The sequence below is a fragment of the Pochonia chlamydosporia genome, chromosome 7 (assembly GCF_001653235.2).
Source record: "Pochonia chlamydosporia 170 chromosome 7, whole genome shotgun sequence".
Classification (NCBI taxonomy): domain Eukaryota; kingdom Fungi; phylum Ascomycota; class Sordariomycetes; order Hypocreales; family Clavicipitaceae; genus Pochonia; species Pochonia chlamydosporia.
In genome coordinates this window covers 196003-220166 of record NC_035796.1, presented here as the reverse complement: position 1 = coordinate 220166, position 24164 = coordinate 196003, and the positions used below count along the sequence as shown (strand labels likewise).

Here is a 24164-nt window from a genome sequence, read left to right as displayed (position 1 = left end):
GTGAACAAGATTAAGACGCCGGTGTTTGTGGCGCAGGCAGAGAGGGACGAGGTTATCCCTGGGCAGAGTGAGGGACTGGCCAAGAAGCTGGGGAAGTTGGCGACGCATCATGTTTTTGAGAGTGAGGATGGTGCTGCGTATCATTGCTCGGTTGGAGCGAGTGTTTTGCAGAATCAGGTTATGCTGGATTGGTTTGAGGGTATTTTGGAGAAGAGGAACAAATAGTGCGCCTTTTTGATACACGTACATAGACGTAATGCATATAGAATAGATTGAGCGTGATATTGTTATATATCGTCTATATAATTAGCTATTTTTGTCTTTTGATATGTTATGTAGGTATGGGCGACTAAAAGTGCCACATGAACTGCTTACTCATTCACCAACCTCCAGCAATCATCGTCAACCTCGGCTCGCCGTTCACAACGTCCACATCTTTACATCCCGCTTCACAATCGCCAATTTGACACAGCACCTTTACCACGGAAGCCATTCACTCACACATTCTAAATACTCACTAGCGACCGCACAGCCAACATCTCACCATACCTCACCCACAATGCCCCAAGAACCAAAACCAAACCTCACACACGAACCAATATCAACTCAATCCCTCACAGCATTCAACTCACCCTCCTCACCGCCCTGGTCTCGCCAACTCTTCCAAGATCCCACCCTCCACCCCATCGCCACACCCTGCAGACACCCCAAACCCACCACCGAAGACTCCCTCGTCGCCGAAACCCTCGCAACTGACCACACCATCAGCGCATGGCAATCCCTCTACAGGACCGGCTCTCCCAAGAACACAGGTGAGCTGGTAAGCCTGCTCGCGCTGGGTACCGGCGTCAACGGACATGCTGACGTCGCGCACGGGGGTCTCCTGGCGCTGATACTGGATGAAATTACGGGCAATGTGGTGGAGCTGTATCGGGGGGAGGGTATGTCTGGGTATACGGCGTCGTTGAAGATTGACTTTAGGAGGCCGGTGCGTACGCCTGGTGTTTTGTTGTGCCGGTCGTGGTTGGAGAGGAGGGAGGGGAGGAAGTTGTGGGTGAGGGGGAGGGTGGAGGATGGGGAGGGGGGGTTGTATGCTGAGGGGGAGAGTCTTTGGGTTGAGGTTTTGAAGGGGAGGTTGTAGCTTGGTTTGGGTGTTCTGTTGAGGTGAACGGGTGAAGGGCGAGCGTGAAGGGTTGCTTATGCTGGGGGGGAATGGTGGATAAATGATGCACCGTGGGTTGGTGCTTCAACTACAACATGTGTGATGGTATTTGGCGTCTGCTTTTGGTCGTTGGATGTGTGAGTAACTAGGTAGTTGAGATATCTGCGATTGTAAGTGACTAGCTGGATTGATGCCTAATGAAACTAAAGTCAAGTTTGTTGAAAGCCATCCCATCTTCTGCTTAGATATGTGATGAAACTTGGAAGCTGCATTAGTAGGAGACTCTTACTCTGACCCCGGTCTTCGCTTTCAACTGACTGATACTAAGGGTTCCGAACCGCAGCTCATGGTTCCATATTGGCCATGGCCAAAGTACCTAACACTCAGCATCGGGCTTACGATTCTTTGATACCTATGTCTAGCACCCAGGTTTAGTCGTACCTCGGAGCTTTGACCTCGGTGGTTGAAATACCGTCTCGTTTGATCCGCTGAGTTCTGCTGCCTCCCTGATAGTTGGAACTAGATACTTGTCGTGGTCTATCTATCATTTATGCGAATTGATCTGACCACCTGGTTCTCATTTTACATCAACATGGCAAGAAACCAGGGTGGTTAATGCTTGATATAAGATTGGACCATCACATGAGCATAATTCGTAGTTGCGGTTAAGATTTCTATTAGATTATTGCAAAGAGTCCTCCAATACTGCGCACTAACTCTCAGCTATCAAAACTTTTACCTACTCACAACGACCCATATTACTCAATTTGACTACTATCCCCCACACCTACATCTAAAATTGACGATGTTCAACCTTAGTCAGATATAGCAATATCGAACTGAAACCTACTGGTGCCATGAATCTTTACTTCGCCGGCACCCTCTCCAAGTACCCCTCCAGCACGTAGGACGACACATTCCTATCCAACAGGTACTGAATACCCATGCCGGGCTGCTCAAACCAAGGAGCAATAGGTCCACTCAAAACGGTAAATGCTTTGACAACTCGGTATACATAGTAGTTATTCCGGCGGCTTACTTCATTAGCAACATCCCAACAACGGAATAACTCGGCGCACTCACCTCAACGTCCCAGGCTGACCAGGCCGCTCCTCAAGATTACCAGGTGGGAGAGCCCGTTTCTCGTAGGGTGTTTGATAGTCGGACAGAAACTTGCCGCCCTCGCCACCAAATCGGTCCAGCATGAAATTGATGTTCAAGGTGATATTCTTGTTATATATGGGGACGGCGTCGTTCCCAACTTTTGCGAGTTGAAAGCCGTCCTGAGGAGGGTAGGAGAATCGATCTTGGCCGCTTACTTTGTACTTCTTTAGGAAGTCGCCGGGGCACAATGCGCCAAAGGGCTTGTAATTGTCCAGCATGGTACCAAGGGTGGTGTTGGTGCGGAAGTCCAGAGGTCCGAGGAGTTTGTCGCCGCATAAATAAGTACCCTTCAAGGAGGCATCATTTTTCGTGCCCTGACAATACTCCTTGGATTGAGGATCGAGGGGACATCCTGAAGGAATTGCTGCAGCCCAGACAGGGCTGACCAGAGGGAGGAGCGAGAAGAAAAGATGGAACTTCATGTCTAAACGCTTGCGAGATGAGTAGAGATGGTGTCCTCAACAATGTCAGAAGGAGTCGGCGTGGAAGATATATAAATCAGCTAAAGTCTTTGATGATGAAGATTATAATAGTATCTACCAAGAGATATAAGCCGGCATCCTCATTTATCGGCTCATGTAATAAATCGTCGGGCCGATTGAGCTACTACGTTGACGATCAGATAATTGCGGCCCGTCGCGGAGATGTATGCCAATGTATTTGACAGTTGGCAAATTTTGAAATTTTCGGGGAGTCGTACGTTATTGGTCCACCTTGCAATTGGAAGATGCATTGTGTTACGGGAAGGAAATTGGCGTAATATCCAATGAGGTGCACATCATGTCTAAGATGCAAGGTGTGTCGCATAAAGTGTGATGATTTTGCTGGTCCACTTCAGGCGATGGGCTTGGCATAATGCGCAAGGATATGCAATGTACGCTATAAACTATGGAAGATATATGTCAATATGTCATCTTACTTGGCTGAGAACTTGCAAGCGAATTATATGCTGGGTTCACTTTGAGTCTCCGATACCTTTTGCCTCAATAGTCGACTAAACTGGGCTGTAAAATGGCCATTCGAAACCATCCGAAGCCTCATCTATCCCGACATCAGACACGTCGTGGTCCCTATAGTTCAATACGCCCAACAGACTAGTCAGATCCTGGGTGCACCTTAGATTTGACCATTCTTCCTGCGTAAACTTGTCTGGAAGCCGTTCCAGGTTCATCAAGACTTGTGAATCGAGAAGAATGAAGTTTGAAACCGCGGACCGCTCCGAGGCTCAGGTATTAAAGCGAACCAGGACTACAAGTAGCTCCTGATAGCGCTGATGGTAGCGTCACGGAGCTGTACATGATATTGTGAAACCTTCTCATTATTTCAGCATCAGTAGCAATGTAGCTGGGGTTTAGAGGTTCTGAATTGGAGCGGGATTGCTTGATACTCATGGCAAAGATGGTATCAAGCCTTGCCATGGCTTGGGCAACGCGCTCATCATCCCTTTGGCGAAGCAGGTTCGAATCATGGACCACCCCCAGCAGCCTTGGGAATGGAGCTTGCAATTTGCGATACGGCCGCAGACACTATATAGGAAGTTGGAGTTGTCGTCTGGGCCGTGCTGCGCCGTTTCTTTGCCTGTTAACTTGAGATGGCGGTGGTCCATGCCCACCGGTGTGTCGTGGACTTGAGTATCTGACATGTTGGCTTGTGTGGATGCTGCATTCTAATATAAATTCAGACTCCGGAAGCCATCAATTGATGTGACAATGCCATCCTGGGTGTGGCTACATGCAACTTGACATGACCAGACAAGGATTTAATGCATCAATCAATCTTAAGATTGCTTCGCCCCGCCAGGCCCACAAGGCGGTCTACTTGCCCGCTACCCTGTTGAGCGCTCTCAATTGACTTCGTATTGTATGTGAAAGGGACCGGAACCTTGAATATATAATTATTTCAGCAACGGCTTGGCTACTGTCGGGGCAACACGGCGAAAGCCCCCACTTGCATATGCTTGCTGCAAGAAAAAAAAATAAAACCGTGATTGAGTTTGCAATTGGTGTTAAAGTGAACACCTTGATTCAGTGCCCGGTCGGTTGATTCGCCTACATGAAGTGGTTGGATGGGAATAATAGTGGATAAAGTCGTATAGCCACGAGTATGGTGGATTAGGTATGAGACATTCAATATTAGCCGCTTGTTTGGATCCGGGTCGCAGATTAGATGGCATCGACATCGTGTGGCTTCTCAGTACTTTCGTAGAGCATATGCGTTCGGATGTCATTCAGATTTGGACAATTGCAGGGCTAGCAAATCAACTCGATGATGTCTGGTGTGCATATTCCTGCTTTGCTGGCCATAAATGCACGTCTGGTGGCTCCAGGAAATAGTTGCCGATGCTCTCCGCATTCACAATATATGTCGGTTGCAATGTTCCATGTTCCCATTTCCCCAGACTTGATGTTCCATGTCCCCACAATTCTGTGGCCTGTCAACCTCCATTTCAGTCGATTTCAACTTCCCTCATTCAAAGATGTTGTCGATGATTTGCTCCCGACGACCGCTGATATGAGTGACGCATGTTGTCCCACAGAGAGCGCGTGGCCAGGGCATCTTAGTCAAGAGGAGGACCAAGATGCGCAAGATGCTCAAGATGCGCACGACGAAGTCAGGGACCGACCTCGGAAGCGAGCGCGGTACATAACCAGAGCTTGGTGCGTAAACCCCGTGCATCCCGCGCTGCGTCTGTTGCGTCCGTTGGGATCCTAATGCCATCTAGCAACGAGTGTAAACGCCGAAAGATCAAATGCAACGGACAGAGTCCGTGTCGGGGATGTTGCCAGCGCAAGAGCAAGTGCGAATACATGCCATTCTCAGCCAAGAGTGCCAAGCATGATAAGTACGAGATCTGCCACCGATGCCATCAAGAACAGCTGATTAATTATGAATTCTATAGACATAGCACAGAGAAGGACATCAGGCGACTGTATGGTCACATTGACTCCCTTCAGAAGCAAGTTAGCAGTCTGGCGGCGGCTCTCAACTTGTCCACCGATGTGACTGCGACGACGCAGAGCACAGCGCCGTCTGAACCCAGGCAATCCACCAAACAGCTCGTGATACCGACATTCCACAACGCTGTGGAATCTCAGTCCGCACGCGCAGATGCGTCGCCAAAGTGGAGCTTCTCGTCGAGCCAAAAATCCGGGTTTCAGGGACCAATCACCTCGGCATTCAGTCTCAAGATTGCCAAGTCCAACTTGAAGAGTCGTGGAATTACTGAGGTAGACGAGGGCGAGGGCGAGGGCGAGAACGTCACACAGGAGCCCTCCCCTGCGGCGTCACCGTTTCCCTCTGGGAGTCGGTCCGCGCATCCATCTCCAGAACTTGACGCAGACCCATTATCTGCCATCAGCAAAGATGAAGCTACCAGGCTTTGCCATGTGTATGAAGAGGAGATGGGCATCATGTACCCCATTTTGTCTCTTGATGAATCCCTTCATCTTGTGGAGCTCGTTTACACACATTACACACGGTCGAGTGCAAGCGGCGAAGCATCTCAAAGTAATGTAGATGGTGCTCACAGCAAAGACAACAACGAAGCAGTACTGAAACTGGCACTTGCATGCGGGCTGACTGCCGAGGGAGGCGGTCGAAGCGACCTTGGACTGAGGTTGTTTAACAGCGTCGCGGACACTGCCAAGGAGTACATGTGGCGTCCGGCGAACCTTTCGAACATTAGACTGCTTATGCTACTCGTGAGTTCCTATCTCCTGGAAATTTGGAAACTTACAAATAACTAAAATGGGTAGTCCATATTTTACTTCCAAATGGACGAGGAAACACTAGCATGGAGACTCATCGGTACCGTCGAGCGCATGTGCTTAGAATTAGGGCTACACAGACACGAAACCTTGCGCGAGCCAGCAATCGTGGAATTCGGGCCAGAGAGAGCTTCGAAGCTGTTCTGGTCTGTATACGTACTGGATATGCGTTGGAGCCTGGGAACTGGTATGCGTTGTGCATTACATGAGATTGATATCGACCCCAAACTGCCTGAACCTGTAAGTGGTGACATACCTGACATTTCGTGATAGGGTTACTAATACGAAGTATTTAGGATGAGAGTACGCCATACCTGAGGGTAATGGTGGACTACACTCGCCTTGCCACCAAGGTCTGGAACTTCGTGGCTGCCTTCAACAACACCAACCAAATCAAGGACGATGAAATGGCCTGGCTGGACTGGCAAGTCCTCCAATGGGAGAAATCCATCCCTGAATCCCTACTCCTCAAGCACCAACCCGATGCACAAACCGGTGATGCACCCTGCCGAGCCATCCTACGCCTCCAGTCTCTCCTGTACCTCCGCACAAGACAGCTTCGCATTCTCCTGTATCGACCCATCCTTCATTCCGCGACCCAAATGGCACATCACCCAAACGAGACGGAAGCTGTAGTCAACGTCTCCATCGACGTGATCCAACATCTCACACGCCTAGACGCAACATCCGACTTCTACCGCCTGCAGCAAGTCGCATTCAACTGGTTCCTCGTGTCAGCACTCGCGGTGCTCTTCCTAGCTGTGGCACAAGCTCCAGCAGAATACAGCGGGCGATGCAAAACAGATTTCATCATGGCCATTGACCTCGTCAAGTCGCTAGCTACAAAATCATACGCCTCGAAGCGGCTGTGGCGCTCTATAAGGAGTCTCAGCACGCTGGCCGCGCAAGTAGGTATGGAGAAGGGGAAGAAACTGGACAATTCGAGAAGTGCGATGCAGGGCGGCAATGACCCGGCGATGGCGCCGGCTTTTGATGTGCTGCAGTGGCCGGATCAGGATCAGGCCATGGATCCGCTGGCGCATGGGATGCAGATGAGCCAAGAGCTTATGGATTGGTTTGAGGGTGTGCATACGATGCAGGAGACGACGAATGCTGTTGGCGAACAGGCTGGTTTGTCTTGGGAGGATTATCAGTCGTATTCATATGGCGAGGGGCTTTCGACTATCATGAGGGATTGTTTCTAGTCTGGCGGCAGCTGCAAAAGGCCTTTGCTCCGATTTCTCACCGGGAATACAAACCACGGTCCAAGAATATAACGTTGTCGACATGGAACTTCCCACGTTGATGACCTACATGTGCTATTAATTTTATTTTCCTCTTCAGGTGATGCCTTTGACTCATCGTTAGCTTATCATGCGGGTGTCACACTGCCCGGTCTCACTGATCCGTTCCTCTTCCACCCCGTTATTTCGTCCACCCAGTTTAGCTTGCAAGACGCACGGCTACATTCTTATCTCCTCTCAGACCGGCATAAACCTCACCTTGTCATCCAATGATGGAATAGAAACTGTCAAACTGTAATCGTTAGCAACTGCTAGCAGCATCCTATTGCCATTTATACTAATCCGAGGCCTAACAATGGAAACCCAGGACAACAACGCCGCTACACCGTCATTCTGCATGCTGGAACTGTCAGCGCATAGCAAGGACATTGTCTACGTCTTCTTGTACAACGGTACCCGGTTCTTTGTCACTATATCGGCAGAAGATCTGGAAGGAAAAGGAGAGCTTCTACATCAATTTAACAATTTCAAGGCGGAACTAGATGATCCTGACAACATGTTTCACTTCGAGGAGTGGGTTCTAGCTGCCTTAGACGGCTTCATGCGCCAAGCAGCTCCAACCCCAGCACCGGGAGCTCCAAAGGTCATCACGCTCCTCGAATACTTTTCTCCGACCACGTTTGCATTCAATCTTGTCAATAATGAAGGGAGCCTCTCCGCCGTTCAGGAATGCTACCATCCCGAGATGCACGGTGATACTAGTCCTCGGACTCAAATTGTGGACTCCCTAGACTTGACGGATTCACACGATGTTGATCCGGAAGTCATTCTTCGTTCTACTCTTCCATCAGTCCCAGTCATACCAGCATCGAAGCTCGAACGTGTGAGTGAAGGGCTATGTGCCGAAGAGCTAAGTGATATTCCGACAAAAGTGCGACACGTTGATACCAATAACGTGTTCTTCTTCAAAGCTGGCTTCAAGGACCATGGCCATCTCCGAGAGCTAGGAGTACTATCACAGATTAATTCAAGCCAAGTCTCGCCGCCTTTACGAACGTCAAAGCTTGTTGGACTTGTAGTGTGGGATGACGATGTCTCGTGTTTGATGGGCTTCCTCCTGGAGTATATTGAGGGAGAAACTCTCGATTTGCGAGCAGAGAGTGCCTCGGCAGAGAATAAAATGAAATGGATGCGTCAGATTGAAGTGACGGTGAAGCAACTTCACAAACTTGGCATTGTCTGGGGGGATGTGAAACCAGACAATGTCATCGTAGATTCAGCGGGAGATGCGGTTGTTGTAGATTTTGGGGGTGGCTATACTCCTGGATATATTGAGAAGGGGCTACAACAGACATTCCAGGGAGACTTGGTGGGATTAGATCACATGGCAGCTGAAATGGGATAGGGCAAGAGCTTTATTATCGATGTTTAGGTCGTTGTTGGACTCGTGGTAATATATGAGCTCTGCTTGAGGAATGCCAGTCAATGCCTCGCATCCATGGCTGTCTTACGATATAGCAGGGACAAGATTGATAGCATCTAAATTGACTTAGTTCTACTACCATGTGAGTTAATATCGACATATTCACTAATCATAACATCATACACCTGGCTAAAACTAGTATTTGCTGCATCTCAAATATTGATACAGCCACTAGATACCACTTGGAATCCAAAAATGCTCAGATATAGTGTCGCGACACCCTCCAAATAGGCATTAGCTATACCCATAGGCAATACAGATTCGTTGGACCACTAGTGGATCAAGAACTCGCCAACTCGTTCAATAACATCATGACGTCAAATAGAAACACAGGCGCCAGCTAGTATGTATACCGGAAGTCGGCAGTAGCATCATCCTGCTCCAGTTAGCACACGCTATCGCGATATCGTATACATATGTATATGACTCACCTCAAGCGCTTCAAGAATCTTTGCCTCCTGGTCGGCCAACTTATTCTGCCTCCAAAAGCTCAAATCACAAACAAGCACAAGCAACACCGTCAACAGTGCGAATGCTATACAAGCCCACATGCCAGGCTTATACCCATTCGCCTTATCCTGGCTGCGGAAAACAAGACTGCCAGCAATTCCACCAATACCACCAAACCCAACCAATGTAGCACTACAAAATGCGCGCTTCCACTGGCCCCGAATATTATTTGCTTGAAAGGCCATCACACCAGGGATATTGCTGTTCGTGCCGGCAACCACAAAGAACACGCCTACGTATCGGACGGCAGCGCTGCTGGCCCAGCCCATGATTGGCAAACCAATAAGGCACAGCAGCATATTAAAAATGATGACCGGCCCTCGGAGTCGGTACTTGTCGCCTGCCCAGGCTGTAGAAAGCATGATGATCGCGGCGAAAGCGTACGGCGGAGCGATGAGGCACTGCGCTGCACCGACGCTGAAGCCCATGCTGTCGACGAGGATGATGGGGAGGGTGTATGCCAGTGCGTAGGTAATGGTGCCTGTGTTGAAGAAGATTACTGCATATGCCCATACTTTCCAATCGGATCCGCTGCGGAGGAATTTGGAGAGATTGAATTTGGAAACCTGCGAGTCGCCGCGATCTTGTTGGATTCGGTTGACGACCCATTGGCGTTCAGCTTTCCCTAGAAACATCCACGTGGAGCGTTTTGAGTCCGGAAAGTCGACTAGGAACCAGTATCCGGCGATACCTATAACACATGTGAGTACGCCTTCTAGGATGAAGATCCAGCGCCAGCCGTTGAGGCCGGCGTGACCTTTTAGTTGCATGATCTGTAGATGGCATTAGTTCATACCCTTTGAAGAGGTTGGGGGGTGCTTACACCGTAGGCTAGAATGCCAGAAAAGGCTGCTGCGATTGCACCTAGCAGGTAAAAGATGGAATACCGTTTGCCGACTTCATCTGTGCGTTCCTTGTCAGAATAATTTCGGCCGAGGTCATATACGTGTGTTATTGTTAAGAGTACGTACATCGAGTATACCAGGTACTAAGCAGGTAGACACATCCCGGAAAGAACCCAGCCTCAAAAAAGCCCAACACTGTTCGCAGCGCCGCAAGTTGCCCAAAGTTGGTCACGAAACCCATGCCAATCATGACTGCGCCCCAAGAAAGAGTAATCGCAGCGAGGTGAAGCCGGGGACCAATCCGACGAATAAGTACAGTCGACGGAGGTTGAAGAAGGGTGTATGTGATGAAGAAGACTAGGTTGGCAATATTCTATGTTGGTTAGTTTTGCATAGGTATTATGGTGCAGCTTGACGCACGTATTTATTCCCGGTGAGTTCAAGATCCTTGGTCATGCCTGCAATGCTTGCGACGCTCATGTTTGTGCGGTCCATGAAGGCGACGCAGTACATTATTCCTATTGGTATGACGAGACGTCGGTCGATCTGCCGTCTTATTTTGCGTTGTTCTTCTGGTGTGAAGACGGTATCGTGGCATGGGTCGTCCGACTCTGCGTCGGTAGAAGTATTGTGGACATGGCTGACTTCGGCTTTTTCTGGGATATCGCTTGTTTGTGTCGTCATGATGCGTATAATTGACCTGGTGGCCTGAAGATAGTAGTTGATAGGGGTGGCTCGTCGCCAGCTAGATAGTCTCAGCGAGGCATGAGGAATCGTAGTATCTATCGGTCGGGTAGATGGTCAATATAAACCAACGAGGGCGTCTAAGTCGTCAACCTACCGCCGACTCGAACATGGCGCACGCTAGATGGAAGAGATAGTGGTTCCCGATCTTGGACAACTGCCGCGAAGGATGAACGGAAGCCAGAGTTACCGATGGACACGGAAATTGCGGAATGTTCGTCCGAGATGGAGGACGCGGAATCTGTACAACGTCAACTGAAAGGGTCTGGTTCGTTTGTAGATCTCTTGGACTTTGATGAAGCCATTTTTCACTGTCCAATAAGAATGCTTCATAATCAAGCGAAATGCAACTTAATCGTACCCCGCTAGGTTAATCTTGCTCAAATAGGAAGCCGGGGTTCTCCAGAGGTCGATGCGTCGACATACGTAATCACATCGTACATGGATTACTCTGCAGTGAAGGTAGAACTCGTCGATGGTAGCCAGTGTATTGTCAGTCAAATAGAATTACAACTCACCCAATATTTCGTTGTGGCGGTTGAGACTTATCCTCTTCGTTAGCTGATCACAAACTCAACTCCAAAGCTGGGTCTTGCTGACTTGTCCCATGACTCGTCGTCGTGTCCGCATTCAATGTTGATTGTATACTTTTGGTGATACAAAACGCCACGATATGCACCGACCCCTTCGCACAAATTAACTTGTGTTGTGTTGTCCTGGCCAGGGCGGAAATTTGGTCTCTTGCTCTCACCATTTCCGAGATGTTTGACGCTCGGCCAACACAGCTCGCTAGCCGGGGTCGATGCCGCAAAGGACTTCCCCGCAAATGGAAGAAGCATTCCGAAGAGTAGAGAGCTTGGCAGAAGTTTTTGCCTACACATTCATCCAGTAGCGACCATGGTCATGTACCATTGTGTGGAGTAGGCATTGCTTGGCGATAACTTCCATGTGGCGGGGATTCTTCGTTTGCTGTCTGGTCAGCTATCTAGCTCAACTGGATATGTACCCTATTTATGACCTGGCTAGATACGTATGGACATCGACCATACTCACATGCGCACACACGTCTTCTCTATTTATCGTGCCTTTTTCGGTAACAGTACAGGTAAAAGAGATAGCCATGCCTTGGCAAGATGTTCACATGACATTTGCAAAGGCAAAACAGAACCAGAATCGTTTTATTAACACAAACTCTCCCCAATGGAAACCCTTTGTGTACCTATTTTACATCTACCAGGATCTTGACTGTAGCTGCGCCGTCCAGGGGGGCTTCTTTATTTGGCGCTACCTCATACAGTCCTGGCACCAGGATCGGGATTGGTAGAGAATTTGAACAGACCAAGTAATAGCTGCGGCTGCGTCGCCTGGATCGCAACATAATTTGCGGCGTCGGAGATTCACAGGCAGCTAAACGTCTCCAAAGATATCCAGACACCATGGATACCGGTTCCCTCATTCGCACCCAAGACCAGTACCACGGCTTCCGGTCTTCTGTTATATCCAGGTTAGATTTGACACTATGCACACTAAACCGGAATGTAGACATACCGGCGACAGTCGGTTGCAGCAGACCTGGAGTTTGCCATTAACATCACACCTTTTGCCACCATCATCGACGCACCCAATGCCAATCTTTCCGGAGGGCTTGACTCCATCGACGACGGCCTCGCAGCACATGGGCCGACAGGCACGTTGAAACACAGCCGCATCAGGGATCTGGTTGTGTTGCACATTATCAGCTAAAGGTGTCCTCAATGCCGGGGCGTGATCGACCTACCTCGTCCGTCGGAAACGCGTTGACAGGCCCGAAGGCATAGAGGGCGAGCAAGGAGACGGTAAATTGACGAAAAAACATTTTAGTTGGTAGTAACTGTAATGCTGTATAGAGGGGATGTTGTTGGGCAAGTTTATTTGCTCTCGGAGGTGCGGAGGCGGCACATGGCTACTTATGCCTCGTTTACTGCCTTCTCTCTTTGTCTCATCTCTTTGATACTCGTAGGTTTCGGTGTGGTTTGTTGGTGTTCACTTTGAACAAGGTTATGCAAGCGTTTGCCTTTTGGGACATTGGTTTCGGGTCTTGTCCGCCATGGCCAGAGCATTGCCGAAAAATACAATACAAAATGTATTTTTGTATTATATTTGTATTGTATTGTATTTAAATACAATATAAAATACAATACATAGGATCTTAGATGTATTGTATTTAAATACAATACAATACAAAATACAATACATAGGCTAGGCAAAAAATACATTATATTGTATTTAAATACATTGTATATTTGTATTTATAGGCAGTTACTATTAATAGTAATTTCTTAAGGTTCTAAGTTTAATTTCCATATAATGCAAAAATATAGCCTAATTTAAAGTAGGTTTTTAGAAGCTAATTATAGCTAATATAGCTATTTCTAGCCCTATTACTAATTTATTAGCTATTTTTAGCTACTATTATAGCTACATAGAATTTCTAGGGATTTTTTTAGTATTTTTTTTCTAATTAATGTAAGGGACTAGCCTAGGGGCTTCTACAGACTAGCATTACTAATAGTAACTTTTCTCATAAGGAGAAGAGAAGAATACTAAAAGGGGTTAGTATAGTTCCTAGCAGTACTCTTATAGGGTCTAGTTAAGCTCTAGTCTAGACCTATAGTAGGTTCTTAGGTAGCTCTTCCTACGTGCCTGTCTCCTTCTTCCCTAAGATCTAAGCGTTACGCTTAAATCCATAACAATTAAAATACAATATATTTTTGTATTGTATTTTTGTATTGTATTTTTGTATTGTATTTTTGTATTGTATTTTTGTATTGTATTTTTGTATTGTATTTTTGTATTGTATTTTTGTATTTTTTGTATTGTATTTTTGTATTGTATTTTTGTATTGTATTTTTGTATTGTATTTTTGTATTGTATTTTTGTATTGTATTTTTGTATTATATTTTTGTATTATATTATATTTAATACAATACAAAATATAATACAATACATAGAGTAGGTAAAAAATACAAATACAATACAATACAAAATAAATACAATACAAAATACAAGTAACCCCTAAAAAATACAATAAATACAATACAAGCAATGCTCTGGCCATGGCACAATAACAATGTCGGCCGAGAACAAACCGCGCTGGTCTACAATTCGGCCGAGTTTCTGTTCCACGTTATTATTATGCTATATTTCCGAGGTTCACGTGGTCTGGCTAAGGAACATAGGTTTTCATGATAAACGCGGGGTCAAAGACTGAAAGGAGGGACATCAGGAGGTTACACATACGATGGCTTGATGCGGCAGGCACTACCTCCATGTCTGTTAAGCTTTCATTGACAGACAGATACCGCTTGTCTCTGTCAAGATTATTATCACTGGCATCAACAGCCAAACTGGCCGTAGAAGCTACGCATAGAGGGATGAGAATTTCTTCGAGGACACAGGCAACAGGGCAGGCTGACACCGGTGCCCTTTACGTCTTCTGATTGTCACAAGAGAGTCGCCAAAAATGCTCCTTGGCTGGCATCGGGCACGGTAACGGCTTGACCTGAGCCCAGTTGAACATGAAACAATCTTACTGGCTGGCATGCTGCTAATGGTCTTGGTTGCTTTCAAAGAGACTCTCAGCAGATCATATCGCATGCGCACAGCAGCCTTAGCCATTGAGGCGTGGACAGTCATGTCGTGCAAGTAGAAGGCTTGCGCCTAAACTAACGGAAGATTTCGCACAATGTAAGTGTTATGTGTTTTAAAGCAGTAAGAGAGCCAAGGAAGAGATTTGAGATGAAGGATAACTACAAAAGTCAAATAGTGCCGTAGTCCCCGGTCTTGCTAATTTGTTTGCCATTCCCCATATATTCGGGATGGTACTGTTTGAAAGCCTCTGGGTCAACCTTCTATCCTCTCCTTGCACCAGAACCGAACAGAAAACCCAGCGCCACTTACACAACCGTGGCCCAAGACCCGGCAATGTTTATAACCCTCATGTCAAGCAAACAACACGATATTCTACGCCACAGCAGCCAAAACGTCGTCAACGGCGTTCCGTCTCGGAGATGCCTCATGTAAGGGACGGAGCCAAACCACATTCGGTGACTGAGACCATTGTTGCATTGACTCGGCAAAGAACCGCCGAAGCCCTGAGTGGCGCCACGCTGCCGGCTATTCGGCGCCATTACAGCCCCATTTACACACTTACGACCCTGTGAGAGCCTATTGGATTCAATATTTCTCGTCTGATGCTAGTACCTGTTTGTCCGGGGGTGGGGCGATACGACATCAACTACGCCGGAAACTCTAACAAAAGTCTGGTCATCCAGGCACAGCCCCAGAGACTAGAATGCAGCAGTTGTGAGTCTTGTGAGTCTCCCTTGATAAATGTCGTTCTCGCGTCCCGTGGGATAAATACCACAAATTTCTGTGTTGTTAATGTCATGGTTCGTTCTCCCACGGGGCTCGTTCTCGTTTTCAGCTTATAGCAATGATTTTTCTCTCGTTTCTCTTGCTTCTAGCGACACCTAGCCTCATCAACGCATCTACAAATACATACCATGGCTACACCAGCACCTTCAGTTTCGACGCCAATCTGTCCCATCAGCCAAGGTGGATGACAGACATTCCGGACCATGTGAACATCACGAGCCTCAGTATCCCAGGAACTCACGACAGCATGACATATCATATCAGTCACAGAAACTTGCAGTGTCAAAATTGGAACTTGACGGTGCAAATGGAAGCTGGACTGCGGTACTTTGACATCCGGGCACGAGTCGATCACAACAGACTACATATCTATCATGGGAAGCAGAGCACTGGATATTCCTTCCAGCAAGTCCTTTTGGAAATGTTTGCCTTTCTAGACAAGAACCCTTCAGAAACGCTCATCATGCGTCTCAAGAAAGAAGGCCCTCCTCTGGGCAGAGATTCGTACTCTTTCGAAAAGGCATTCAACTATGCACGACTCACAGACAAAGCCACCGCCAACGGCGCAAGAAAACACCTCCAATTATATACGGACAGCAGCAAGCCCATCCCCACACTCGGGGAACTAAGATCCAAGATCTTTCTCCTCCAAGACTTTAAGTGCGCAAAGAATAGAATGTACGGACTTGCTTGGGGTGGCCCGCAAATGGTCTTGGAGGATGACTTCGACATCCACGGCGAGCGACGGTTGAACACAAAATGGGCTGCTATTGAAAAGGCACTGGGAAAAGCGAACAGTGGCCCTCTTGACAACAAGCATATTTATTTGGCGCATGCTTCCGCTGCAATTGGTGTGCTGCCGATACAAGCCGCGGCTGGGACATTGGATAAGGTCCAGATTGGGATGAACTACAGGACGGGCCAATGGTTGGATGGCCATATTGATGATAAGGGCTCTATGAGGACGGGAATTTTAATTTTCGATTTTCCGGGTAAGAAGTTGATTGATAGCGTTTTGGCGTGGAATCGGCATGTTGTAACGAAAGTGTAGGACACTACGGGAGGACTTAGCATCATGGGTTTTTGTACTTGAAGCGGATAGTAACTTGGCGTTGTTTATTTAGCGAAGCGTTCGGAATTATAGATCAAAAGATATTGTTTCTTTCACGAACACCAGACAACAATTGATGACTTGCTCGAACTGTGTATACCATCACCCACGCTTCTTCGCCGTTGCCCCCACCTTTTTATCCACCATGTTCTTTATTCAACATCCACAGACTCACTTCTCACCTCAGTCTTCAACACCATGAACATGTCTACTCCTTTACCATCAGTCGCCGCAATGTAGAATGCTCCCATAATCCCGATCATGTCCATGAACCGCAGCAGTAAAGGCTGCTGGACCTGCCGCATTCGCCACAGAAAATGCGACGAGAAACAACCAGCATGTCGCGAATGCACTGATCGCACGATTCCGTGCCACGGCTATGGCCCCAAACCAAAATGGATGGACAACGAGTGGAAATTGCAGGCGGAATTATCTCGAATAAAGAGGACGGTAAACTCCAACTTTCGGCGGAAAAGGAAGCAGCAGGCTGCCCAAGGCCGAGTCGAGACTCAAGACGCTTCAAGTCCAGACTGTCCAGACTCCCCGTCTGATGGCCTCGTAGGACCAGCATCGCAGTATAATGCGACAACTACGCCCGAGATGACTTTTCGGGAAGCACAGCTCTTGGTCCACTACCTAGACTACATATTTCCTCTGCAGTACCCGTATTACAAGGATGAACCATCTCTCGGGGGTAGAGGCTGGCTCTTCTGGCTTCTCATGAAACGTGGTCCTCTTCATCAGGCGGTCCTCACACTCTCAGCACTGCATCATCATACGCAAAGTGCAGATGCTTCTGGAGATCGAGAATCGGAACTAATAGAGCACCATACTAATGCTTTGCAACGGCTGAGACAGGTCCTTCGGGACTGCGACATGGATCAGTTTGCCGAGTCCCGAGAGCAGATGGTAGAGTTTTTGGCTTGCGGCTCGGCACTCATCAGTTTTGAGGTACGTTTTCATAAGGTTCGTCGATGGATTGAACTAATAGGTATAGCTCTTTCGAGGAGGTTTAGACAATTGGCAGCCGCATCTACATGCTCTGACGTCCGTCGTCAACAAGATCCTGGTGCCTCATTCGTCGTCGAATCACGAATTTGGTGATGGAGTGGATAAGGCGCAGCCATTTCTCGTCACAAAAGTGCTCTGGCTGGATATCCTCGCCTCCACAGCTACCGGGACAGCACCGCAAACAAGGTATCAACAGTGGTTAGAGCTAGATCAAATCGACATGTCGAGAGTAATGGGGTGCAGGAACTGGGTGATGAAGGCGATTGGGGATGTATCCTCCATTGCGGCACGGAGGACGAGATCCGGCTTCTGTAAGTCGGATGAATTGCAGCTTAAAGCTATCGAGCAGGTGCTGGAGGAAGGCATTGAGCGGATGAAATTGGGCGAGGTTTGTACTCCCATGCTGTTGGAATAGCTGTGGACTGTCCCTGACGCTGGTGTAGGCAAACCGACAGTCGTTGATTTACGCCATCACAAAGGTGTTCGCGACAGCAGCACTGGTCCAAGTCGACACAATACGAAATGCTTCACCACCGCAACTGAAAGTCTACCAGCGAGTGGATCGAATGATTGAAGCGATGGAATGCCTTCCACCTGGTGTGACCTTTCGGGGTTTGGCGTGGCCGATTGCTACTGTTGGGGCCGTAGCTGCCCATGACCAGCAGAGCTTCTTTGAGAAAGCTATGCAAAATGTGCTGGACACGTCAAGCTCGGAGTTTACGAACTGTGGGACAGTTCTTGATGTGCTTAGACGGTGCTGGCATCATCGAAGCGAGGGAGGAGACATATGGACGTGGCAAGAGGGCATGACTTCAATGGGGATATGTGCACTTCTTCTATGACAGTCTCCCAAAGCACGGCTAAGTGGACATCCAAGCTGATCAAAATTTTTATATTGTATGTACGTGTATATAGCATTGAAAACAACAATTGAGATCCTCGTCGAACCCGAACAATTCAGCACGGTCCAAACGGCTATCCTGCAACAATAGAGTTCGATGGATTGGATACGATCGGGGATACAAACGACCTAAATTCTAACCGTCAGTTAGCAGGCTATCAAAACAATCGTAGCAAGACTAGACGAAATATTTGTGCGCTGCAATCAGAAACAGGCGAAACCAATTGCCCGTAGGAAAACATCTACATGATAAGTTCGGTACGGCGAGTGAATCCATTCATCAGAGGAGCTGGGCAGAGCAGGAGACAAAAAAGCAAAGCCACTTACCACTTGTTAGAGCACGGGGACAGTCCGCGCAGACGCATTGGCGTGGCCAAAGTGTTCTTGGACGAACCAGTTGGTGCGCCGTGCGGATGAAGAAAAGGAATTGCTCGAAAATTTCGGCCCCGGAATCTCATTTTCTATGCGGAGTCACGTGGTCTGCACAACCAGGTGCTCACGATCGGCCTCACGTGGGTCCGTTTGTCAGTTTGTCTGTTCACATTGGAAATTCCTACATGACGTCTTGACTTATGCTGTTCTCTGTCTTACGAAACGTTGCGCTTGCCATATATTTTATCGAACGACGCTGTGGTATACTCTTTTCTCGCCGATGTCTGGTAATAGGACAACCGAAGATGCACACCGAAAAAGGTTGGACCATTGACGTCAGAAATCATGCCTGTTCGCATTGTTAAACCTGGCATCCACATAAGACGTTGACCAGTTGACATTTCGATAAATTGATAATGCTTTGAGCATCTGGTCTCAGAACCGGCCTATGTCTTGGGTTAGTCTCTAGTCACCCGGCCAAGCCTTTTCAACGAGGGATTTGATCTGAGACGACTGGAGAGGAGTGCCATCAAGAGCCTCTCGTAGCACCGACAGCGTCAGATCTTCGCCGTTACGTCACCCGTTTCTCAAGCGAGACGAAGCACCGCCAGGGGCCTGGCCAGGCTTGTTTGTTACTCAATTTGGCCGAACAATGCTTTGGCGTTGCCATAAAGCGGGAGGCGCATTCGTTGAATCCATCAGTATGCTCAACTCGGCAACTTGAATAGCATCAACGCATTGACCTACAGCCACACAGCTCGACTCTGCCTGTTGAACCGCGGAAACAAGGACCAAAATATGTCAATTGCAAGGACTACCTCTACTCCGAAGTTTGGTACTTGTGCAGATGAATGGGCAAACATCAATTGGCTATCTAAAAGGGGCTGATAGGTGTGCCTGTTCCAGCGCAAGGAACAACTGATGGCCGGTGCAAAATGTCTTATTGCTACCTGCTTGCACCAACGTGGAATCAAACTCTGGCCAGGTCGAACCGGAAATACACCCATCAAGCGCTCTCCAAAACACGTCCCGCATGTGTCTGCGTTGAGAGAACGAACGGACCTGTGTCCTGTTGCTAAACACAATAGGATTGCCCGCGTCAGGACTCACGAAAGCTCCAAATCACCCAACCATCCTAGTTCCGCATCTCATCGCCTACCTTGACTTACTTATGACGTGGGAATATCGTCAACCGGATTCCACACTATTGGCACCTGACAGCGCGTAAATACCATGTTGAGCAAATATTCGAGCTATGAAGACCGGAGAGCCATAAATGAGAGGTAACATAGACATGCTCACAACTCAACATGAACGGGTGATATGTCCCCCTGACAGTGCACCGATTCAATCATGGCGGTCTCTTTGTTTACCGATATGCAGCTCCCGGCGAGCATCGACACCGGCGGCCGATGATTTATCGATATGCAATGAGGTGTGATATTAGCTCGACCATTACCAAAATGGACTTCTGAAAGCAAACCTTGATAATACTGTGCTCCATTTAGAGCCTTGCGCCGCCCTGCGGAGTCATTTCACCCTGGCCGCTCCGTTACGATTCTGACGTAGTTTGTCGTCCTCCCGTCTCTTGATCCGTTGGGCTTTGGCCTCTACTCGCGAAACTCTCGTTGTTGTTCTACCATGGCACTCTCCAAAGCCAGAAGGAATCTATCCAAGCAACTATCCGGAGTCGAATCTCTTCATGTGGCAATGGGGCAATCGGTCGACCTTGCATACCTATGCTTGCTTGTTACCCCAGTTTCATGCCGTGGCCTTCCTTCCCAAACATGTTATGCCGCATGGATCAGGCAGCGTCCAGAGCGTGGGGAGTGTATTTCGCCGGCCGCAAGGATCGTCGTGACAATACAGTCAGACCATTGTACGTGCTTTTGATGAATGAGAACAGACATTAGTATATCTAGCTGCGCGTCTCGCAACCCTCTGGGACATCTCTTTAGATGTGACATCCCCCACGTTCACTACTTCTCGGGTGATCTAGCTCTTCACTTTCATTCATTTTCTGAGCTTGGATAGCCTTGGACCTCTTTCCTTTGAAAGCGCTAACCCAACATGCTTGGCCTTGGGCTTGCGCTGCCCCTGTTGGCAGTCGCAAATTCCGCAATTGTGTCCGCCAATGTAGTGCCTGGTGCATTTATTTTCGAATTTTCGGACAACGAGGTAGAGAATGTCCCATGATAAGCTTAGACAAGTGCTCTGTCTCGACAACCAATAGACAGGCTAACAAACCGTGGTGATAGGACAGAGCTCCGGCTCTCGAATCTGTTCGTAAGAATGGCAACGTTCGAATGAATTTCGACTTTCATTTGTTCAAGGGTGTATCTGTCCAGCTGCATGATCTTGAAAAAGCTCATAATGTGGTCGGCCAACTGGCGCGTATGCCTTGCGTCAAGAGGTGGTGGCCCGTCACTTTGCACGAAGTTCCTGACGTTGAAGTCGACTGGAATGGCAACCCCAGCATGGGAAATAATCTTCAAGCCCGGGACGCTTCAAATCGTGCCCCCGTTTCGAGCCATGTCATGACACAAATTGACAAGTTGCATGCCAAGGGCTTCAATGGCACGGGGGTCAATGTAGCCATTATTGACACTGGAGTAAGTTTGGCGAACCCCGTTGACTCTACTGCATAAATTACATTTACTCTCTCTTTTGTGTGTCTTTCCAAATTCATTGCCGTATTATGGCCTAACAGTTGTTCTCTAGGTCGACTACAAGCACCCTTCGTTAGGCGGCTGCTTCGGAAAGGGATGCCTGGTTGCAAATGGTTACGACTTCGTTGGTAACAACTTCACGGGTGCCAACACCCCAGTTCCAAGCAATGATCCGATGGATTGCACAGGTCACGGCACACATGTTGCTGGTATTGTGGCTGCCAATGACAAGAAACTAGGCTTTGTGGGCGGCGCTCCGGGAGTCACCCTTCACGCTTACCGTGTATTTGGCTGCAATGGCTCTACCACAGCCGATGCTCTCATTGCAGCTTTGAACCGCGCATATCAAGACGGAGCACATATCATCAGCGTGTCTATAGGTGGGCCGAATGGCTGGAAAGAAAATTCCTGGGGCATGGCTGCAAGTCGCATCGTCGCTAAAGGCACTGTTGTTGTAATGTCTGCTGGGAATCAAGGCACAAATGGCGTTTTCTATGGCAGTTCTGGTGCTGTTGGCGAAGGTGTAAGCGCAGTCGCTTCGTACGCCAATGTTGTCACCCCAGTATTGATGTACTATGGCAATTTCACCGTTGACAATGGTCAACCCCAGCAATTCAGCTACGCCCTCGGAACGCCTGACCGGTTTGATTCGTCGCTGCCTCTCTGGATCAGCACGTTCAACACTTCCGTGAAAGGAGACTTGTGCAGATCGCTCCCCAAGTCTACGCCTGATTTGTCTAATTATACCGTACTCATTCGCTTTGGTGGTTGTGCACCAGACCGTCAGGCCAATAACGCCGCCAAGGCGGGTGCCAAGTATATCTTGTTCTATCAAGACAATGACGACCACCCCTTCTTTATCAACATTCAGAGCAGGATTTCTAAGAATGTCAGTGGGTTAGGCTTTGTTCACAAGAAACTCGGAGAGGAGTGGATAAAGAATCTTGCGGCGCGCAAGAATGTCACTGTCAAGTTGGGGTCAAAAGCAGACGAGAAATTCGAGCTCAACAACTTTCCCAACAACAAGACCGGTGGAACGCTCAACATCTTTACCAGCTGGGGTCCTACGTGGAATATAGATGTGAAGCCACAGTTTGGCGCGCCTGGTGGCCAGATTCTTTCCACATGGCCAAGGCGGAAAGGGAGCTACGCCGTGGCCAGTGGCACTTCCATGGCAGCGCCGCTCACCGCTGCCATGTACGCGCTTCTCATGCAGATTCGCGGCCGAAACAGCCCTGCGATGCTACAGAACTTGCTCTCCGCCAACGCAAACCCCCAGTTATCCTATGATGGGGATCGCTTCCTCGGTCAACTTGCTCCTGTGGTCCAGCAAGGCGGTGGTATTATTCAGGTCTACGACGCTGCCTTTGCCACCACTCTCCTTGAGCCGTCTAGTCTGTCATTCAACGAGACGACATACTTCGCCAAGAGCAAGAACTTTACTCTTACCAACCAGAATAACCGGTCGATCACCTACCAAATCTCCTATGTGCCCGCCCTAACCACAATTACCCTCAAGAAAAATGGCAATGGTACTGTTAACCCCTACCCTGGTGAATTCAGCAAGGACTCCGCGACCCTCAAGTTCAGCGACGACAGCATCACCATCGAAAAAGGCCACAGTGCCACCATCGAAGTCATCGCCACGCCCCCCAACCTCGATGCCAACCGGCTTCCCCTATGGTCGGGCTACATTCGCATCAATGGAACAGACGGCTCGTCCCTATCCCTCCCGTACCTAGGTCTTTTGGGCTCTCTGCGCAACCACACAGTCCTGGATCCGAAGGGATCGTACATCGCCAACGCCGGGGACAAGGACTTTAAACCTGTCGCCCCCAATACCGTCTTCACGGTTCCCCGTCCCGGCAGATCTGGCAACTTGACAATACCTGCAATCGTGATTACTCCTTTCCTAGGCATTCGTGAGCTACAATTCCACATTGTTAACGCCTCAGGTAACGGGACAAGTGCCAGCTCCATCGGACAACTGCAGGGTTCTCCGGCGAATTATAACTCGCGCGCAAAGGATGGCCTCCGTTGGAATGGCCAATTCAGCGATGGACACTTTGCGCCTGAGGGAAGCTACAAGGTTCTTGTGAAGGCTTTGCGGCTGTGGGGTGATAAGGCGAACAAGACGGATTGGGATGAGGCTGTTACGCCGCCTTTTGTTCTCAAGTATGCTTAATTGTGCTGTAGTTTACGGTATTTACTGTATATAGTTTTATTGACTCTTTCTTGATATGGAAGTACCTCAAGGGCGTGGTGGTCGTTCCGTGTATATTATGGAGCCTGAAGCTCTACATCCAACATTTTACGTATCTCTGCATTGGCGCAGCGTTCCCTTTACTAGGCAAATGACCCATTGATCATTTCGTGAGCTGGTCAAACATGCCCATCTCTGTCATAGAAGTCTGCTTCCCGCTTATCGGCAAATGCAACGCCTACTTTAGCATGTGTTCCTGAAGCATTGCAAGCCTTAAAACATCGTTCTTAAATCTTGATAATTCTGAATCCTCTGAACACCAACCCCATGTACCTGCCTTTGGGCCCAGTTTCTCTCCATGGCGATAGCAGGTGTCAAAGTCAATTATAACAGGACGATCGTTATCACTAATCATAATATTTGACGGGTTGACATCATTGTGAACGAGTCCTAAAGAGTGTAAATGACGAATACCCGCTTCTATCTCACGTAGACAGATTTCATGATCGAAAGCTTTGCTGTCTCGTAATCTCTCAGCGAGTGTCATTTTGTATCTCATGAA

At 48.4% G+C, this 24164-nt stretch overlaps 8 protein-coding genes across 8 annotated transcripts; 5 read left to right on the top strand and 3 right to left on the bottom strand.

Annotated features, from left to right (window-relative positions):
• Positions 1-559: 559 nt before the first annotated feature.
• On the top strand, positions 560-1141 carry VFPPC_06947 (thioesterase superfamily domain-containing protein; the record flags this gene model as incomplete). The annotated part of the gene is made up of 1 exon (XM_018285892.1): positions 560-1141. The coding sequence occupies one exon, from the start codon at positions 560-562 to the stop codon at positions 1139-1141; it is 582 nt and encodes a 193-aa protein (XP_018140131.1).
• Positions 1142-2027: 886 nt separating this feature from the next.
• On the bottom strand, positions 2028-2748 carry VFPPC_06946 (hypothetical protein; the record flags this gene model as incomplete). Its single annotated transcript, XM_018285891.1, has 2 exons — positions 2028-2196; positions 2246-2748. The coding sequence occupies 2 exons, from the start codon at positions 2746-2748 to the stop codon at positions 2028-2030; spliced, it is 672 nt and encodes a 223-aa protein (XP_018140132.1).
• A 4944-nt stretch (positions 2749-7692) lies between these two features.
• Positions 7693-8742, top strand: VFPPC_06943 (kinase domain-containing protein; the record flags this gene model as incomplete). Its single annotated transcript, XM_018285889.1, has 1 exon — positions 7693-8742. The coding sequence occupies one exon, from the start codon at positions 7693-7695 to the stop codon at positions 8740-8742; it is 1050 nt and encodes a 349-aa protein (XP_018140134.1).
• Positions 8743-9160: 418 nt separating this feature from the next.
• VFPPC_18073 (phthalate transporter) lies at positions 9161-10859 on the bottom strand (the record flags this gene model as incomplete). Its single annotated transcript, XM_018294409.2, has 5 exons — positions 9161-9196; positions 9252-10103; positions 10154-10233; positions 10302-10548; positions 10596-10859. 5 exons carry the CDS (start codon positions 10857-10859, stop codon positions 9161-9163), a joined length of 1479 nt encoding a protein of 492 aa, XP_018140135.2.
• A 1512-nt stretch (positions 10860-12371) lies between these two features.
• VFPPC_18072 (hypothetical protein) lies at positions 12372-12774 on the bottom strand (the record flags this gene model as incomplete). Its single annotated transcript, XM_022429731.1, has 3 exons — positions 12372-12410; positions 12468-12635; positions 12697-12774. 3 exons carry the CDS (start codon positions 12772-12774, stop codon positions 12372-12374), a joined length of 285 nt encoding a protein of 94 aa, XP_022285143.1.
• A 2619-nt stretch (positions 12775-15393) lies between these two features.
• Positions 15394-16386, top strand: VFPPC_06941 (phosphatidylinositol-specific phospholipase; the record flags this gene model as incomplete). The annotated part of the gene is made up of 1 exon (XM_018285888.1): positions 15394-16386. One exon carries the CDS (start codon positions 15394-15396, stop codon positions 16384-16386), a length of 993 nt encoding a protein of 330 aa, XP_018140136.1.
• Positions 16387-16707: 321 nt separating this feature from the next.
• VFPPC_06939 (Zn(2)-C6 fungal-type DNA-binding domain-containing protein) lies at positions 16708-18299 on the top strand (the record flags this gene model as incomplete). The annotated part of the gene is made up of 3 exons (XM_018285887.1): positions 16708-17397; positions 17444-17845; positions 17901-18299. The coding sequence occupies 3 exons, from the start codon at positions 16708-16710 to the stop codon at positions 18297-18299; spliced, it is 1491 nt and encodes a 496-aa protein (XP_018140137.1).
• A 2501-nt stretch (positions 18300-20800) lies between these two features.
• VFPPC_06938 (minor extracellular protease vpr) lies at positions 20801-23584 on the top strand (the record flags this gene model as incomplete). Its single annotated transcript, XM_018285886.1, has 3 exons — positions 20801-20908; positions 20989-21342; positions 21452-23584. The coding sequence occupies 3 exons, from the start codon at positions 20801-20803 to the stop codon at positions 23582-23584; spliced, it is 2595 nt and encodes an 864-aa protein (XP_018140138.1).
• Positions 23585-24164: the final 580 nt, after the last annotated feature.